The 20,716-nt window shown below is 32.7% G+C and overlaps 2 protein-coding genes across 6 annotated transcripts; one reads left to right on the top strand and one right to left on the bottom strand.

Moving 5' to 3' along the window:
* The first annotated feature begins 433 nt into the window (after positions 1-433).
* LOC107265991 (vesicle transport through interaction with t-SNAREs homolog 1A) lies at positions 434-4,577 on the top strand. The gene is made up of 4 exons (XM_015736006.2): positions 434-651; positions 798-856; positions 1,563-1,910; positions 2,953-4,577. The coding sequence occupies exons 1-4, from the start codon at positions 528-530 to the stop codon at positions 3,109-3,111; spliced, it is 690 nt and encodes a 229-aa protein (XP_015591492.1). The 5' UTR covers positions 434-527; the 3' UTR covers positions 3,112-4,577.
* LOC107265990 (long-chain-fatty-acid--CoA ligase 5) lies at positions 4,563-20,399 on the bottom strand. Of its 5 annotated transcripts, none has more exons than XM_015736002.2 (9): positions 20,200-20,399; positions 19,315-19,463; positions 13,669-13,792; positions 10,487-10,823; positions 9,612-10,080; positions 8,614-8,904; positions 5,942-6,163; positions 5,196-5,513; positions 4,563-4,986 (listed from the first exon to the last, which is right to left on the bottom strand). In XM_015736002.2, coding segments are annotated over exons 1-9 (2,049 nt in total). In that variant the 5' UTR covers positions 20,201-20,399; the 3' UTR covers positions 4,563-4,848. The 5 variants fall into 5 exon arrangements, with proteins under 5 accessions (XP_015591488.1, XP_015591489.1, XP_015591490.1 ...); XM_015736003.2 differs by having other exon boundaries at positions 20,212-20,393; XM_015736004.1 differs by having other exon boundaries at positions 20,366-20,381.
* Positions 20,400-20,716: the final 317 nt, after the last annotated feature.

The raw sequence follows: 20,716 nt of genomic DNA, 5'->3' as shown, positions 1-20,716 counted from the left end.
TTATTTTCTCATAGTAAATCTTATTGAGTTTACACTGGGCGCTGGAACTGAAGATTGCAAATAAAAAAGTATTTATAAGATTATAAGAACCAGCGGCAGCAGTAACAGCAATAGGAGACCCCTCAGCGAGAGAGGTCCCGCAATCGCTCAAGTCGCCGGTCGCGCAGCACGAGCGGGTGTTTAAAATATTAGTCGATTCTGTCATAGATAAAATTAAAAAAAAATATATAAACTTAAAATAAAGTTTGAGCAACCTAGCACGCCAAAACACAGCTCCAGATTATCACGCGTAGTATTACTATATATACACGACCAATCAAAAACGTGGAACTGCTTCGAGGGCCCTCCGCTAAGGTGGCGCGCCGAAACCAGAGAAAAATTGCCTTCACCAAAAACAGGCTCATTGGCAATCTCCCTACTCATCTCTGGATCAAGTGATTGAAGAGAAAAATACTAGGGAGAAAATTTGACTTACAGATAATGTTGGCGGACATGATGTTATCATATGTCCAATCCAAACGCATATAATGGGGGAACGGAGGTGTTCTGTGGCCAAGATGGCAATACTCATCGACAATTACGAGCAACAGTATGCAGTTTTAACAGCAGATATCACAGCAAAAATCAGCCGCATATCGATTCTCAGTGGTAGTAAGTACGGATATTTATTGATTGTTCAAAAACTTTTGGGGAATAGTCTATGAAATAATATCTCTTAATATTTTTGACATGACACTCAACTGCAATTTAGTAGCATTGTTAGACAACAATAATCGATACGTTTAATGTATTTGTAGGTGAAAAAAGAGCATTGGTTCAAGATGTCGATCGACAAGTTGAAGAAGCCCAAGAATTGGTAAATATTTCTATTAAACTGTACTTCCTTACTAACATATTTACTTTGGTTTTCTCATCCGTTGCTACTAATCATATCATGCTATTGTTTCTTAACTGCTTATTTCTAGTGCATTTATGATATTTTGAATATATATTATTTTAAACATTTACTTTTTATTTAAAACAGTTAATTTTTACAAATAAAATAGTATAATAATTTGTCAAAACTTAATTTCTTCTTCTGCTATATTTAAAGATTTGAGTGTGAGAGTGTTTTCACATATTATATGTTTATTTAATATTACATAAAATTAGTAGTTTAAAGACACGAATATGCAATATTAATGCAGAGTATATTACAACTAAAATATTAAATTTTATGCTGACAATAAATGTATATTTTTAATATTTTTACTTTCAATTAGGTTAAATTGATTTATTTTAAAAATATATTAAATATATGTTGTTATTTATTTTAATTGTAAATTTAAAGGAGAAGCATATTTTATTCCTTATCCGTAACTATTTCACTTTGATCACTGAGATTGCTCTTACTGCAGTACAAATAATCAATAATTTTATTACAATTGCAATTATTTAAATATTTACTATTTTAGCAACTAGTCAATTTTTTCCTTTAGAAAAAATAATATCTATGTTCAATGTTATATTCATTATTAATAGACATGTTAATTTATTATGCATAACATTATTTATTTGTATAGTTGGAGCAAATGGAATTGGAGGTACGGGGAATGACTGGTGCAGCTAGGGATCGACTTTGTGGTCGAGTAGAAAGCCACAGAGCAGAATTAAAACGGTTAACACAAGAATTTCAGTCCGCAAGGAACCCCAAGGATGATACCATTGATATGGGAGGTGAAGAAAACTGGGACAGTGGTATCATGGAAGACCAAAGAAAAAGGTTATTGGATACATCAGAACGAATAGATCGTACTGGAAGAACTTTACAAAATGGGTATCGAATGGTTCTTGAAACGGAAGAGATTGGCTCCCAGGTACTTAAAGACCTTCATGAGCAGAGAGAAACGATCCAAAGAAGCAGAGGAAGGGTAAGTTAATAATTTTCTTTAGATAATAAAATAGTAATTTGTTCGATTTAAGTAGAATTTTGCTGTTACAGTAAAATTATTATTATTCATTTTACTTTTCCAATCTAACTTATTCAGGATGCACACGTTCATATATGTATATGTAAATATTTGAGAGAAAAAGCTGAACAGTGTAAGGCAGATTTACGCGTTGCGCATTATTTTTGTATTTTATTAATAAATCATCTAATTTTTTTTTCAAATTCTGTATATGTAGTTAAGATATATATGATTAAAGGCAACGTCGTTTCTATCTTTGTTCACCTTTTAATTATGTTTGACAAAGAAACAAAAATAGTTACAATAACGATAGCAAATTTGAAATATTCCTATTGATAATAGCATTTCTTGCCTGCATACCTGTTAATTGCTTACGCATTTCTGTCCTTTTTCTTTTTTGTTATAATCATTTGCCATAGGGAAATAAATAAATGTTTACTAATTATCATTTTTAAATTAAGTACTTTAAATCTCATTCTGATATCCATTTTTCTCTAAGTCATACAAAGTATCTGAGAAAACGCCGTCTATAAATTGATGATTACTAAAAAAGTTTTTAATACCTGCCTATGTGAGAATATATAATAGAATCTGAGAATAAAAAAATACTGATATCAAAGTTTTTCTGGAAACTATATACATGTAGTTTAGACATCACAATTCTATACTTTGATCACAATATAAATATAAACTATACTTATTATTACGCAAAAAAGTTTGAGATTCAAATCCCTAAAGTTCAATAACTATATTTTTTGTATAGATTTGTATTATTTATTGAATCTTTATACATACATACATACCGAAATATGTTTTTTAGTATCGTGACAAAGTGCAAACTTGTCCTTTTTAATAAATGATATTGTAAATACTGCGCTTTCAATTTGAAGTTGAGTACAGGCTTAACGATGTGTGCTTTTCACTACTTTTTACCCTCCCTTTACAAAACTTTTAATATATGTATTATACTTACATTTAGTATATTCATATATATTTTGTGCAGTTACGTGAAACGGATGCTGAGTTGGGTCGTGGATCCCGATTGCTAACAGGAATGATCGTCCGTGCTCTACAGCAAAGACTTATCTTAGCTCTTGTAGCTTTGGTCCTCATTATCGTGGCTTGTTTTGTTGTATATTACAGTTTTAGATCCAAGGGTTAATATTCTAATGCAAATAATTAAATTCCTAATTTTTGCAAGTTAAAACAATATTTTGGAACAAATTCGATTTTATAAAATTTCTTTATTAATGGCCGCGGAATATGTTTATTTTAACCTTTAGTGCAAATTGTAGATTGTTGTCGCTGCGCCTTCTTCTTAGTCATACCTATATGTAAGAAATATTTATTTCATCCATTTTCATATACTCAATTGGTGATGCATATTCTGTATTTCATATTTATACAGAATTGAAGTTATGCAGTATTACGTAAATACATTTCAGAGCTAATACAAAGAAAGAAATATCTTTCGTTGTGCATTCAGAATCCAATCATAATCATGAATTTGTTATTTTATTATTATTTATCCTTACTCGTATGTTTGTTGTTATTTAATATAGTAAATGTTATGTATCAAGCAGTCAGGTATGAAGTAAAGCTATAAGAAGATCCGCGAAATCGTAGGCTTTTGAAAATCATTCCGCATAAATATTTTACCCGTAAGGAACTAAAATTAACTAAGGGCGATTAGTCGTCAAGTTTGATTATATGAGATTATCCAAAATGAACAAATTGTATGGTATTGATGAAAGCTATTGAAATGTATATTGATTCGAAGACTGTTGCCTTTGATGCTTATAAGCTTCACATGTTTTTAAAATATCGACATTCGAATTGCACTATCAAAAATATTATAAGCAGGTATTAAGTTTTAAGATGCATTTTGACAACATTTTTAATACTTATTAACTGGTTTATTGGAAAGTTGTTAGTTAAATCATCCTGCATAAAAACTTTTAGTAACCTTCAATATAAACTGTGGAAAGTATCTTTAGGGATATCTTTATTCCAGTACAGTTTAATATTTAAACTCAGCTTAACTTCCAGATTAGCCAATCAGATATTTGCATTTTGAAAATAAACTGACTTTACGTACTGAGCTGTATTACAATTAGAGGAATCGACTCGAAGAGATATGAATTTCAAAATTTCGAATTAATATTGGAAAACTGATATTTGGTCTCAAGTGATTTATCAAAAGTAAAAAGGATGAAGAGGTAATTGTAAAAATGCAAATTTCTTATATCTTGTGTATTTGTATCACGAAATTTAAAACAAAAAATCAGTAGCAGTAGGTGAATAAGTTTTAATCTTTTGTTAAATACTTTATTGTTACCGAGCGATGCAATCAATTTGGAAAAACACAATCTGCTTAAAATTTTCAACAAATTTTTCAATGGTTCAATAAAATATATTTTAAGTTTCCGTTATTTACGATTTACTTGTTACGCATTTTCAAACTATTATACACTATCGGCCGAATTTTCTGCATATTGCTGATATTTAAAGAAACAATGAAACTAAAAATAGTCATGATAGAAAATAAGTAAACTGTATATAATATAAGGAACTGTGAAAGGTGTTATGTTCTGTTGAAATAAAAGACGCGAGTCTAACAATAACATATTTAATGTCCATAATATCATCAGTTACCTTAATAGCTTATTTGTTGTATTACCGTAATGAACTATATATCAGTGGAAATGATATAATAAAAGTACCGAAAGGATAGAACATACTTTCGATGAACGATGTGAAAATCGGTGAAATGGTGCAGTGACTGACGAGAGAAAGATTAAGAGTGAGTTTGAAATAGAGAAAAGGAGCCGAAAAACTAAAATGAGTGCTTAGAAATACTTAGATATAGAAAGGATGAGCTCGTTGTTAAGCATTCTGACTAATCTAGATGCTGGTAAAGATCTTCCAGTTGGGGCTTGAAGTACGCCTTCAGTTGAGGTCGTTTTGTTTTTAATGTCGGTGTGAGTAATCCATTTTGCACCGAAAATGGATCTGGATGTAAGTAGATATCTTTTACCTGTTGGACAGTAATAAATGTAATAATAGTTATTTCTTAATAAAAAAATACTTTTATAGATTCCATAAGTACTTCATGAAATTATGATAGTTGTGTACAGACACATTGACTAAGAAGTTAAATTCAAACATTATCAATGTTCAGGATATTAATAGATTAAATATGATATACAAGAAATACATTAGCTGTCAAATGTAAAAATTAAGAACCTGCTCAAATGATTTAAGTCCTGCTTCTTTGCCCCAAGCGAGCATGTCATCGAGTATGAGCCTCTTGACTTCAGCATTTGCACAAAGTACACTGAATGTTCCAGGAATTTTGTTCTCTAGTGCCCAACATTTGACCACGTCGACATCCGGTACAACAATTGCCACCACACAGGATTTCAGGGATTCCCCGTGTACAAAAACTTGGTGCACATACTGACTACGAATGTAAATGTTTTCAATTTTCTCAGGGACAATGTATTCGCCCTGTGAAAGTTTGAAGATATGTTTCTTGCGATCAATGATCTTCAGCGTTCCGTTCTGGAAAACAAAAATGACTTGTTGAGTGCTACATAATACAGTGTCAAATAATATCGTCAACTATAATTTAAGTAAAAATTGAAAAAAATTGAACCTTTTCATTTTTGTTTAATATTCTTGAAAATTACAAAACAGTTTGAGTTAAGTAAAATCTAATATGTATGTATATATGAAACAGTCATGAAGAATTATTATAGTACGAATATTATCGTCGAGAAAGTGTTCCGAAACATCATAAATATGACACCAAATTTCTTATATAATAAATGATAAGGATTTTTTTTCACATATTTAATATCCAGACGTGGTTAAAAGAATTTTTTGAATTAGAATAGTTCCCGAGGACTGCGAAATTCATAAAATTTGCCTTCTGAAAATGTATTAATAGACGTTCTAAAAAAATGTTTATCTGAAAACCAGTGCATTACCGAAAGCCACATTCCAATGTCACCAGTATGGTGCCATCCTTGCTCGTCGACAACTTCTGCAGTTTTCTCTGGGTCTTTGAAGTAGCCCACAAACACGTTTGAACCCTTGACACAAACTTCGCCCTGATTGCTCACTGCGAAATATTCCATTTCAGGGACGTCAACCAATTTTACGCAGCAGCAGGCCACTGGTGGTCCTACGTGTTCGGGCACGTGGTCGCCCTATATAATTTTAAAAGCATATGTTAATACGTTTACAGTAATATCCCACATGAGGTCAGGATCACATGTTCCTCAACATGTGGTTATACTTTGCTTTTTAATTGTTGATGCCAACATAAAAATATATTTACACCTTCGTTATACTCAGAGTATATTTATTGTTTCGCACCACTGACAGGGTTTACGCTCGAAATAGAAACCACGTGTGTATGTCATTCGAATGTTAGTCACCTCAATTGGCACGTTCGATTATTTACATTGTAAAAATGTCGACAAATGCAATAAAAGCACGAGAACTCAGTTCATAGAACAGGAAGGTCTACACAGTTTTTTCTCGCGTAATTTTATGTAATCGAAACTCGAGACCTACATTTATTTTTATCTCGTGATTTTACGAGAAGCTACTTTTGCTTCGGTCGGGTTAGTTTGTACGAAAAACAATATTTGAGTGTCACTTCAACATTATTACTTTCCATGTTAAATAGAAATTCACTAAAGAACCACGTGTGAGACTTGGTGCTTCAGTGTAACGTTTCATTATTAAGAGCTACTGTTCGGGGAAATTGACATATTTTACCCACAGGTCTGTAAGGGTTAAAAACGAGTGATCTATCCGTCGTATATATACGCTGGCTGGCAAAAATATTCGTACAACAAGAAAGTTGGAATGAATTGTAAATTTCTCGATTAATTTTTATATTAAAAGTCGTGTAATATTTTACATTTTTTTATATTAAAGTGTAAGTGTTACATACGATTACACGCGTTTAAATTCAAAATTTAAACTAATTATATTTCATTTGACTGCAATGTTCTTGTTTTAGTCCTCCACTGTACCATATACAGCATGGGTTATTTCAGGTCATTACAGTGAAGATCCAAACAGATTTAAAGGTACCTGACAAATTACCATTTAGCAATCCATTACTGAAACGCTGTGATTCTAAATGTAGTAATACGTCGTATGGTTCGGATAGTTACAACATGAAATTTATCTTAAATTTAAATTTAACCGTACCATACTACAAATTTTGAACATAAAATTAAAACTTCAGCTGCTCATATAATATTTTTAAAAAGGAGACAGACAAAAATTCAGTCTTTAAGAAAAATATGTATTGACTTTGTTAACAAAGATATTTGGAGTTGATAATAATGAATTGAAAATTGATTCAAAGCAACTGAATGTAACAAGAAAGTAATAAATCCACTTTCAGCGTATGAAGTTTTGCTGGTGTTTATTTTTCATTTATACTCCAAAGTCCGCCTGCTGAGTGGTGAAATATGTGGTTTATTTATGTAACGTTTATTGACTAGTTCCCATTTAGAATCCAACGGCTGTTATCCATAAGGGTCTTTCAAAGCTCGCCAATGTAAATGTCATTTATAAAAAATGCAAATACATGGAAGCTGTTTATTGTAGCTCTAATATAAGAACAAACTAAAATAGCTTGTTAAATTAAGCTTATTTTTGTCATTAATCATTAATTTTATTCAATCATTAATTACGATTTTCAATTCCTGTCCTTATCTTAGTTTAAACTTAGCTAACACGTTGCGAAGTGGACAAACTTTTATGAAGATGTTATTTCCTGCGGATTTGTAAGAAATTATGTCTGGTTCTTTGCAATGTACCTGTCGTAATAAACATGTAACTTTGATGATCGTTTTAAGACATACCCAGGATGTAAAAACGATATTCCCTCGTCTTATTATAACTGCAATGTGTGTTGCAAATATACAGTATGTCTGAATGTTTACACCAATACTAATGAGCTAATGAGGTCTAAGAATAGCGCGATATACGAAGTTAATTCTGCTCGCGGCCCATTTCATACGAATCAAGGCGAGGTTCCGATTGAGGATGTCCTGGTATGATTAGGTGGAAACATGCAGCGTAAAAAAGTCACTTGAATTCAAACCCTATCTCTTCGTGCACTCTGCATTGGTTTACGAAATTGAGCGCTAATCTCTTTGTAAACAATAAAAATATATAACAATTGATATTAAAGGATGATGCTATACAGCACGTAGCAAATTACAGATAATAAATTTTCATAGCAGAATAAATATATTGCTATATTTCTACGCGGTATACCTGAAATAGACAACATTTAAAGTATTTCAGTCATGGCTCCTATACAACATAGTACAAAAATTATATCACAATTAGGTTAGGTTTGCTAAGCTGTTAGTTGAATGAGTAAAGAAATTAGTAAATATTTTTGAAACAGTTGGTTCGTAAAATTTAAACTTAAATTAGAAAAGTCAGATGTAAAATCAGTAATAATAATTCAAGCGTGCATGAACGTTTTAAACATTTATTAATTGCGCAAGTACTTATAGCACTTAAAAAAATTTACTTAGTTGAAAAAATGATCTATAAAATGCAGAAAAGTGTGCTTGCGATCCGACAATATTTATGTGTTGTATCATTATCAGTAACAAACCTGGACGGTAAGCGTGATGGGAGCGCAACATTCTGTTTGACCGTAACCCTCGACGATGAGACACCCAAGGACACACCTGGTAAAGGTTAATACGTTTCCGGCAAGAGGTGCCGAACCAACCACCATAAGCCGTAGTCTACCACCCATACTATCTTGGATTTTCTTGAAAGCAATTTTGTCCCAGAAACTATTATTCCTTATTATGCTTTTCTTGATTTCTGACTCCTTCGCTCGTAAGCCCATGTTGAATAACATTCTTTTTAGGAATGAACTTTGCAGTTCAGCTGTAACCTAAAAAATATATAATTATATACTTATACATATATGTATATCATTGTAAGTAAAATATAAAACAATATTTTAATGTACATACATATAACGAATATATACAAAATTGAATTAATGCTTTGAATGTGCCAATGCGTCTATTTAAGAATATGCAACGTGCCAACTACATTATAACTTGTCGTAATTATTAATTACTAATAATTAAAATGCCTTTTCGTCTCACAGATCAACTTGTACAACAGATTTTTCTTATCAACTAAGGAAATAAGAAAGTACCATCAAACCCATTGACCCGTTGTCAAGATCATCCGCGATACAATTAGTCACTACGAATTCATCCACCTGCTGGGATTATGGCAGGAGTTTTTGTATCGCATCTGTCGTTGGCACGCTAAAGATATTGCGCAGCATAACTATTATCATAAGCAACTATAATTGGGCAGGCATGTGAATGTTTCGGAGTGAAAACGTGAGTCCCGTGAATCTACAGTTTTGGACGTGTTCCCACTAGCTAACCAAATCATCGGTTATTGTAATTTAAACAAAGTTGCTAAACGAAGCTTCGAGAATGATCGAGATCATTTTCCTTTAATAGTACTTGTACTGGCAATTACGCAACACACATAATGCAATATAGCAGTGAAGCAGCACGATGGAAAAGATCCATTGCATAGTATTGGATTTGCATTGTTGATAAAATTGAAATTTACCTTGTCGTATAGGCGGTTGAGTAATCTAGGTACAGCAGGCATTACAGTCGGCCTGAGAGCTTTCATGTCTTCAGACAATCTTTTGATATCACCGCTGTAAAAGCCAACAGAACCGCCCACCATGTACATGCCGTTCTCGCAGCATCTTTCAAGCATGTGAGCCAAAGGTAGAAAACTGATCATCGTGTCGGAAGCTGTGGGCTTATGATCGCCCAGTTGGAGAATAACGGCACAGACTCCTGCCATTACGTTCTGATGAGTGAGCATAACGCCCTTCGGATTTCCTGTAGTACCGGATGTGTAGCAAATAGTGCAAACGTCGGTAGGCCTTGGTGGAATTTCTGGATGATCTTTCTGGGAGCCAAGACGTTCAACATCCTCGAATCTTAATAATTCCACACCGCGGTTCTTCGCTCTCTGGTTCGTTGCAGGTCGCGTCTCCTTTATCACGATTAATTTCCGCAAGCATCTGCGATAAAAAAAAATTATAAGAGCGCTTAACGTTTTGCTACTTCCCTTTATCGAAAAAGATACGATTATTTGTTCGAATATGATTTTGATTGTATAAATTTTTGTAAAGATAACGAAGAAACAAATTTATAATACGTTTTGGATTCACTGACATTTTTTGTATTACAAAAATTAAAAATTATTTTCTTTGTTTAAGACACGTAACATTTAATGATAAACGTGGATGCTATTATAATAGGGAGCATCCAATTTTTTTTATACGATTTATCTTATGGGAAGTTAAAGTCGAGGCTTTTGACTTTGATAGTATTAAAATACCTTATGTTTATCCAAAATACGTGCGATTAAAATTCGTGAGTTTAATTCCAGTAAAAAAGGGGGTCTTTTAAGAATTACCCGCACACCTTGGTGCTTTGTCGAGCAGCAAATTACACTTCTTATCGTCTTCGCAGACGACTAGACTGATTTCTGCTTGATTGATGATGTAGGCACATGCATCGGGGCCAAGAGTATCATATAAAGGCACTACGACCAAGGAGTAAGTGTAGCAAGCCTGTTCAGTCAGAATCCATTCAGGACAATTCTGACTGTAAAGACCAACGAGGGTCGTTGGGCCTGGTGCGAGCCCGCACGAAATAAGACCTGAGCCAAGGTTCCTTGCTCTAAGCAGAGTTTCATTGTAGTGGAGCCACTGGTATGGTTTGTGGGATCCGTCTCGCCATCCAAGACAAGGTCCATTGTCTATTGGCAAGAAAATTGATTTTAATTAAAGTATATACAAGGTGTTCGAAAAATTGTGTTAGAACTGAGAAGCAGGTAATACGTTTGTGGAAAATAAGATTTGGTTAAATAGTTCTTTTCCTAATTACAGTGTAAAATAGTAGCAGTCGAAGTTCGTTGCGCGCGCAGCTTATCTAGTTACTTTTCAACGTACGGACCATGTCGGTTCTACTGGAGCCATAAGTCACCACGTTACCTTTGAGTTTGTGTATATACTTTTCGTTATCTGGGGACGTGCAATTCAAATAAGGAAGAAAATAAATGCACAACTGAAAATAATGAAATAGTACATTATGATGCAAGTGCGGAAAGTTGGTGATTCCTACGAGCGTGACACGAGTCAGAATCGTGGCAAACGTCACACGAGTAGGAATCACCAACCCGCACGCGTATCATATACTATTTTTTGCAACAATGTACGGAAAGTTCGCAGGATATGCACCAAAAAGAAGCACGAAATGGCCGATTCTTGATGAGTTCAGAGTGTGCGGGAATCATAACATTCCCAGACGTACTTATCAACAATGGACCATTTTGTGCTTGTTTTTGGTGCACAAACTGTATACTTTCCGTACAGCGTTGCAAAAATTCACTTCATCGTGTTTTATCGTAATTATACAAGATTTTGAAATTGTTCTCAATGCATTTTTAAACATTTGTGTACGTTTCAACATGGACTCTACATAGTTCTCAACATATTTAAAAAATATATAATAATAAAAAAATAGTATCTTTTTTAAGTTGATCGCAGGCTGTCACAATTTTGCTATCATTTGTGCGGGAGTCCGAACATGAAGAAATATTTTCTGTTTGCAAATTTAAATAATGTACATTATATAATGTACATTATTAATCTTGGACTCATAGAGTGATGCAATTTTTTATATTTTTCAGCTATGGATCATAACCGACAAATGGAAAACTCACCAAGTCTCATTTGTAATGAACTATTTTGATATTGTTAGTAGCAGGAGGTAATATATTTCAAAGTTCCAAGTTTATTACATATTATAGGATGTCTGAAACTCTTGATTTGATATTAATAACTATTTAAGTTTATGCATTCAAACGGCCAAGAGATGATCGTTGATATTTTGGTAACGAAAAAAATACATTCGTTTTGTCAAAGATTTCCACGCTTGCTAAGCTACAGCTGTTTAACATTAATTTAACGGACGTCCAGAAAGAACCAATTTAAATATATGATATAAAAAAGTATTTACGCTGTACGTTGCCGTATTTTTAAGAAATTCATTCATTCGTATTTTAATGTATTGCTTTTAATTTAGTACTTTCAAATAAATATTACATATGTAAGTAATAATTATATTTAATTATCTGCGATAAATAGATAAAAAATATTTTAAGATATTGAAACTATGTAAAAGTGATATCGAAAATGAGAAAAAAAGCGGGAGTTGAGCAGGATAAAAATAGAAATATATAAAATAAATATAATGTAAAGATTTAAAAAAAAATGGAATATGTTAAAGACATTAAGACTGTTGAAAGAAAGTATATAAGATGGTAATCAAAGTTATGGCACATCTCCTCATTGGAGGAGTCAGCCATAAGGAAAGGAAGGAAGGTAATCAAAGTTAGGAATTTGAAGAGTTCAATAAGTATACATATATTATACGAAGAGTGGAGAAGGAAAAAAAATAAGGTTGAGTTATGTGACAGAAAATTATAGATAAAAAGTAATGATTCACAAAATAATAATAAAATAAACGAGAAAAACTTTAAAAAAGGAAAAAATGGCAAAATACAAAAACAGATTTAAAAATAAGGATTGCACTTGAAGATGTAAATCACAGGACGGTCCATAATAACGATAATATATAACAAGTAGAAAATAAAATAGTAAAAGAATTGCTTGTGATTATTTGCAGTTTAGCCACATTGCAAGTGCTTACACTCGCTTATGAACATATATTATGAATAATATAATTAATGAGTTCCAAACAATAACCGTTTAAGCATATTCATTTTACAATATTTTATTTTTTTTTGTTCTAAATATTATTTAATTGAATTTCATTTCTCAATCTATTAACAGCGTATTTATTTGAAGTTCAACTGTTGCACAAATTTTTTACTAAAAATTGTGCTAGTATGAATTAAAAATTATTAAACAGGTGCACTAATTTAGACTATTTAGCTCTGTCGTGTCGCTTTTGGCGGTATTAGTAGAGTCCTAGATTAATTACAAAAACGCATAGCTGATTACTAAAAGATATCGATCTTTAATTACAAAATTGATAAAGCACAACTAAGTAGTGGTTATTCACTGTGGTGGCTCTTTTGGCAGGTATGATAAAGAGTTATTGTTGTGTTCGCGTCTGTCTATTACATGGTGCAACAAATTCCAGCTATTCTAAGTTTATTGTAGTGTTTTCCACTTTGATACTGATATAATATCTCAATATACGACTTTTTACCATGTGAGAATTCAGTAAACACTACTTTATTTTCATTTAAATTTCTATGTTTTCTATGTTTTCATAGAAATTTTTATGTGATAGAAATATCGTAATCTTCATTCTTGTTTTTATGGAATAAACATTCCATAAACTACGATACGGAGATCTACTTCTAGTATAAAATTACCAAATTTTTATTAGAATCCAATTTTGTTTGAATTCTCACAATAAGAAGCATATGTATGGTAGATGCATAAGTATATTCGCTAAACAAATTTGATTTTTGGCTACAAAATCAATATTCAGTCTGTTTATTATTGAAATTAATACCTCATATACAAAATTTATCTTTTCATGCAATATTACAGAATTTGCAAACTTACTGGATTCTTTGGCCCCCTTGCGGAAGGCTTCGTAAAGGGTTCTTGTGTCCTCGTGTATGTAGCTGACGAATCGGCCGTCCTTGCTGTCCTTATAAAACTTGGAGACTCTGATCAGTTCCGCACCCTGAAAATCGTTGCACGTCCATAAATCCCGTAAGTAACTTTGTACACATAGTGTTACATAACACCGAGAAATCACAAGGGCTGCACTAAATATAGCGACACTCTAATGGCGGACATAAGACGAAGTAACAATTATTTTTCTTAAATAAATTTCCGTTGCGGACATTATCCCATTCTTCATTTTCACATCCACCTTACTTTTGAATATTGAATCATAATTGTATACATTTTTTTTCGATCGTTATTGGTACGTCGATTTATTTTCGTACACTTGTGTCTTCGTATAGATTTTCTATTTTTCTTTCGTCGTTTTATCGATGGGCTTACGAAAAAGTTAAAACCTTGGAGCTCACGCGGTTAAATTTGTTTTTGTATTTTTGGAAGTAACGCGCTCGCAGCTGTGGCTGTGAATAAAAATCTAACGTGGGACGAAGGAATGGCGAGTATATTTGGTTGTTGTATATGAGTGGAAAACTTAATAAATCAAGTAATTAACGTTCAGAAGGATTTTGTAAAACCAATTTTTGTACCAATTTTTTCATTTAAATGTTCGTAAAACTGAAGTTATGGACCTTTGCGAAAGAAATATTGAGAGAAGACAGGTTATAAGAGTTGTCTAATTGATATCATCAATTATAAATGTATCGAGACGTGGTAAAAATTTAAATAGTTACGGCCTCTTCATTCGAAATATTTCAACAGGTACATTCAATGAAATCGATTAATTATCTCATACTGTGCGAGCTAATATTATTTTTCCCGAAAAGTTACAAGATTGCTCATAGATTAATCATACAAAACTAATACATAATATACAAAAGAAAGAAGAATATACAACGTGATACCGAGCAATACGAATGAAAATCTTTATAAATCACATGACTCAGGATAAAGATTAGTGTGTAAGGATTTTCGAAATTTCAAAAATTTAATTTAGAGCAATTTTTAATCCAAGATCGAATACAGTATTAATTACTAAAATAAATCTGATTAAAAACGAAGTGATGGGTTGCATCATTTTGAGTTCTTAGACTTCCCGTACAATCGACAAACAATTGTTCCGGTCGATCAAGATATTGAATTTCGATGAAACGAGAGCAAGGAAAAATTGAAGATTTGAATAATATTGAATTAAAAATTTGTAGCGTCATAGTCAATTGATAATTAACTAAGAAGGTATAAGTCAGGAATGCTCGCCAGGTATGCAAAGATACGTGTATTATACGGGTCGAAGAATATCGCGATAAGATTGAAAAGTGTAAAGCACCTTAAGAGTTTCGGACTGATCGTTTAGGTCTATCGGTATGCGGATCGGCTCGTGAAAGAAGCAACCCGGCATCTCGGCTGCTCTTCCGTGGTTTCTCGCGCGCACTGCCACTGCTCTTCCCTACTGATCACCACTTTTACACTTCAGGAAGAGACGTTCTTGGGCTTCGCCCGCTTCTCACGGGGAGCCCCGCCAAGCTCACGTCTACGCCCTCGTGTCCATCCCCGAATTTCGATTTAAATATAGGCAGGGACGACCGAACCTCTCCGACAGAGAATCTGGATTCACGCCAGCTATCTCGTAAACATACTCGCCGATGTACCACCTGACTTCTTCTTATTCTTATTTCTATTCTTCCGTCTGCTTCTATTCTTCTTATTCTGTTCACTTGCTTCATTTTAGATCAGATCAAACTGCCCTTTGCTTCGTGGCTTCTGTTTTTCAACATGCGTGACCCACAACACGAGGCTCATGAGCGAGTCAGTTTATGATACAGATATGAACATCTTGGAATGTCCCACAGCCTTGCGCAGAATTCATTGGACGTTGGCCATTAATTTGGTTTACCTAGTTATGAATTGAACAGGATACTCTGCGAGGAAATTTTATTTATGTTAGTCCTATCATCGTTAGAATGGTTAACGATGAAGTGTAGTGGGATTGATGTGATATTTTCATCGTATTCGTATGCGAGTAAGTTTAAAATAATTAGTACAAGATTATTCATTTGAAAGTTTCTAAAATCATTACTAACGTACAACCTTCGCTTTGAACAGTATTTAAATACTGTGTATTCGTTTTAAACGTCGACACCCAATTGTGTATATCATATTTCATGGCCGTGGATATTATTCTTTTCAAGTAGATTGTACAAGTTTTTTTTTTTTAATTCACTTGTACAACTAGAATTTTGTCAAATGTCTTACGATTTATGAAATGCTGATAAATAACTTTAGTTTTTTATAATCAAACACTAGTATTCTTTTATCTTATAAGTCGATTTCAGAAGAGTTCATATAAGAGGAACAAGTCATTATTATAAATGATTCGTGATATGTTAAAAGTCAAAATGCGAGAATGAAACTGGCTTTTAATTCGAATTTTCATATTTCCTTTCATATTTCATAATTATTTTCTTCAATGATTCGAAAACTTGTGTTACATAATAATACTTAACACTTTAACGGCAAATACTATCTGGAGCTGATTTCATCAAAATTAAGCAAGGTTTAACTGTCAAGATTAACTATTCAATTTCGGAATTTCCGGAAGTACAGGCATCTGATTGGCTAACTTTAAACTTTTTCTGTCAAAAGTGCTCTCAACTAAAGGTTAGGTAAAAACATTGGAAGGGTATCTTTTAAGGATATTTCTGGGTCCCTAAATCTACATTTTTATGAAAAATGGACAAAAACAAAGTGACGAATACAATATGGCGAATGAAAATCCAAAAATTCACTCGATTCGCATTGATTAAAGCGGGATTCGCATATATCTAGAAAACTTCAATTTCAAAATGGTAAGCAAAAATAAAAATCCCGAAGATTCATGTGATAATGAACACTCACAATTATTCAGTCCATCTTGCATTGAATAATTTAGATGTCCAATTTGGATTCAGAGACCTGAAAAACCCAAAGGAACCAATCATCATTGAAATGAGATAATTTTTTGGATTTACGACCGCTATGTTGTGTCCGCCATTTTGAATTCAAAAATTTGGACTTCAGAGTTGGATTCAGCGACCGAAAAAAACCATTGGAAATCAATGATCTTTTGAATCGCGACAGTAGAAATTAGTTTTTTCAGGGTGCACGTACATGCGTCTGTGACAAGAAAAGAGGTAACTTTTGTGAAACCGACCCTGAAACTGTATTCTCTAATTCGCAAAGACAGTTATTAGGTTATTACTATCGGTGAATAACGATAGCTGCATTTTATCCAAAGGCAACGTTTCCCTTCTTACAGATCTAACAAGCTGATTGAGTAAAACTTAGATATCGATATGTAACGACATTGACATTTGTCGCTGCGAGCTAGAAAATAGGACTTACAAAGTTTCTAAGTTTAGAGTAATATTTTTTCGCTTGCATTTCTTATGTAAGAGTTAAGAATTTCTATTTTTGTGGGTTAAACATGAGCGATATACTCACACGTGACACTCGTGTATTCAATGGGATGTAAACATTATTCGAAAATATTTGTTTATAAACATAAATACATAATGTTTCGTAAGTAACATGTTTTTTTTTCCTTCTGGTACGAAAAGCGGATTAAAAAAGGCAGCAGTGATTTATTTCCACAGTTTTTAAAACGACGCTTAATTTTTGTAAGCTTTATTGTAGTATGCCGATCCTGGAAACATAGCAATGTAGTATCAACGCTTTATAAACATAATATGTTTCTTTTTACTATATTCGTGTAAGCAATTCACTAATGGCCAGTTTCTTCATCTTCGGTTAAAATTTAACCTACGGATCCATCCCCACCTAACCAATCCTTTTCATATTTAAGCCATAAATCAGTAAAGTGATATAAATAGATACAAATATTTTGAGATTTCATTTGAAGAAAAATATCTATTATATATATGTATATAATAGTTATATAAATTATGTTCCATATGTTATACTTATGTATCAACATATTTCTTTCAGTCATCAGTATTCGTACGTGTACTTTGTCAAGGATGAATTATTGTACAACATTAGATACGCCATTTATGATTTTAATATAAAGACTCGGTCCACGAGTTTAATGTGTTCTTTTTGATAGTTCGAAAACAATCAAGTTCTTAAGGAAATCACATGTGTTTTCATACAATAACGTAAATATACGCTAAAATAGAAAAATAAAATATCTTTAGTCCAAAACCATGCATATGCATACTTTGTAACAAATATTTTATCTAATGAAAGGTGTCCCTTGTATAATGAACTTCGAACTTCGAAATGTCAAAAAACCCACCCGGATTAGATTTCAGATATATAGGATTCATTGCGAAACTAGCCGAAGCTATATCTATATCTTTTTTGATCAAAGATAGGAAGATGTTATAGTTAGCTTTGCTTTTGTAGGATGTTGTTTTTCAGTCGATGCAACTTTGCAGCTAGATAGTGCAATTTTACTTTTGTTTTTGGGAGCTTCAGATCTTTTCTTTACCATGCGAGCAAAATTCCAACGAAAGTCGTAAATAACAGAATTTTTACATAATTTCTTCCCCAAAGTGGAGTTCAGTACATATTTTGCATACTTAACAATCATTTTGATATCATTTTTGCTATAATTAATTAAAAAGTGAAAGAGTAATCCGACGCAAAATTTTTCGCATTTTTCAAATTCACGTCCAAATTTCCGGATCAGATTATTCTTCCAGTTTTAAGTTAATTATTGCGAAAGTGGTGCCAAAATAATTGTAACCTTTTCGGAATGTGCGCTAAACTTCGTTGTGAATATATAAATTTCTGTATGTACTCCGAATATAAAAGTATTAAGGATAAGGTAATTGAAAAATTAATATTTTGTTATTTCAAAGTTTTTAAATTAGAAATATTTTATTTAAAAAATTTTATACAGTCCTACATCGCGAGAGAAACATGTCTTGTGCAATTTGTATTGTTTTTGTTATTCAGTTGAGGTGACTAGTCTTGTATGTGGCAAGAATAACGGAATTGAAATATTCAGAAAAGTTTATATGTATATTCATTTATAAAAGTTTGTAATTGCATTTTGATGCTGAATAGTCGCATCAAAGAGAAACGACTTTACAAGAGGAGCTGATTATGCTATTAAACGTTTTACTCTCAAATTTATTGTATATCTTTAAGGTAGTAGGCATTGTAACGGAAACTGTATCCACTCGTGAACACCCTTGCGGTTGTACAATGTCTGCAAGAGGGACGAAAATATAATGTTTTATGGAGTGTCTATGACTGGATCCTTTACCGGAACCAAAAACAGACACAACGCGACCGAGTTCCATTAGTTATCGTATATAATCACTATAAATAATGCAAAAGCTCACTGTCACTTTAACTTCCTCAATCTAACGCGATTACAAATCGTGATAAACCTATTTGACTATCTTTATTATCGCGAATTACAAATCTCATGTTAAATATTAAACAAAATGTAATTTTCTTTCGTTAGTACGATACACAGTTAGCACTAAATAGCACTAATGTATATAGTAGATATAATAAACAATATTAATATATGAATTTCTAAAAATAATAATCGAATATTTATTTGCTTACTGGAAGAAGTCTAGATTGTGCATCCAAAGGCACCAATGGTTTTTCTGGCGACGGTCTTGACACGAAATAAGCCGCAATTTCCATTAGCACTAAAGCACCTGCTGCACCGCCCAGGTAGGGTAGATAATCTTTGACGTATTCCTGCAACACTAAATTTCGACAATTAGATATAAACTAAAAATAATCTTGTATACTTTATTGGTATTATATTATTGACTATGTTTCTATCTACGGGGTTTAGAAATGGTTGAACAATCACGTTCGTATATTCTTCTCAAATGTTACACAGGATTTCTTAAATCTCTCTAAATCTGATAGACGAAAACGTACATAGTCGTCAGAACTTATTATAAGTCGTCAACAGTTCTAGCGACATCATACAGAAGAACTTCGACGCTTGTTGTCGCTAAAAATGAATTCGGTCGGTAATTTCAGTCGGTAAGAACTGTAACCGAAGCAATGTATACAAAATGGCGGTAAAGTATGTATATGTACATATATGCTATTTTATTAATAGAAAGAAATATTGACTCGTGATTATGCATTTTGTATAGTGCTATAGATTTTATAAAATTTCATTTATATCAACACTACTGCATACACACGAATACAATATAAAACTATGTCATTCCCTTCACATTTTGTGTTTGAAATAATAGGTTTTATATTTTCAATACAATGTGAAATATAATTATTTCAATCAAACTATAAATAATCCTCATACATTGACACTATTCAGTAACAAGTGTAAACATTGTTGCGCATTAAATTTATTTCCTCCAAAATTAATGACAGCATGAAAGAACAGAGGGGATAAGCATTGCACTCAAAAGAATAAAAAATTGCATTTCTACAGCCTTCTAACTTTTCAATACTTTTACTTACTGTTTTCTTGTCTATCGTTTTGTTAAGTCCTTGACGTTCAGAGTTACGAAAAAGAAATATCAGACTTTTTGTGGAAAAGCTGAAGCAATGGACAGTCGAGTGATTAAGGCGTTAGAAACGCCAAAAGCCGAATGATTTATGCTAAGGCATGAGACTTGGTACTTGCTTCTTCGTGCTGCGGTCTTTTACTGGGGTATCTGCGGCGTTGTGACGTCACTCTAGCGTCAAATCGATTGGGCAACCAGAACACGAGAGGGCGCCGCGACGCCCTTGCCTTCCTCTACTATTGGAGATAACGGTCGAAAGCGATGCAGCTCCTTGTTCAAGTGGCTGCCTGCTATGTATAATTTAACTCCCTTTTTCGCGCGATATTCAAAATTATTCTCGTATATACGAGGATCGTTGCTCTTATGTGTTCTCCCTTTTTTGCAAGTATGAAAATAATATAATTAGGCATTTTTTTAACATCAATGATTTCATTATTCTTTTTCTTTTTTCATTTGCTAGTATGAAGTGG

This window comes from Cephus cinctus, unplaced genomic scaffold (assembly GCF_000341935.2).
Source record: "Cephus cinctus unplaced genomic scaffold, Ccin1 Ccin1_scaffold0269, whole genome shotgun sequence".
Taxonomy (NCBI): domain Eukaryota; kingdom Metazoa; phylum Arthropoda; class Insecta; order Hymenoptera; family Cephidae; genus Cephus; species Cephus cinctus.
The sequence above is the reverse complement of the archived record's forward strand: the minus strand, read 5'-3'. Positions and strand labels throughout refer to the sequence as shown.

What these genes read in the sequence shown, in the direction of transcription:
- LOC107265991 (XM_015736006.2), top strand. Translation starts at nt 528, where the DNA reads ATGGGGGAACGGAGGTGTTCTGTGGCCAAGATGGCAATACTCATCGAC. An exon ending in CATATCGATTCTCAGTGGTA is followed by an intron (nt 652 to 797) that starts GTAAGTACGGAT and finishes ATGTATTTGTAG; the next exon opens with GTGAAAAAAGAGCATTGGTT. An exon ending in TTGAAGAAGCCCAAGAATTG is followed by an intron (nt 857 to 1,562) that starts GTAAATATTTCT and finishes TTATTTGTATAG; the next exon opens with TTGGAGCAAATGGAATTGGA.
- LOC107265990 (XM_015736002.2), bottom strand. An exon ending in CACAATCTAGACTTCTTCCA is followed by an intron (nt 13,793 to 19,314) that starts GTAAGCAAATAA and finishes AACGATTTTCAG; the next exon opens with GGTGCGGAACTGATCAGAGT. An exon ending in ACATTGGAATGTGGCTTTCG is followed by an intron (nt 5,514 to 5,941) that starts GTAATGCACTGG and finishes TTTGTTTTCCAG; the next exon opens with AACGGAACGCTGAAGATCAT.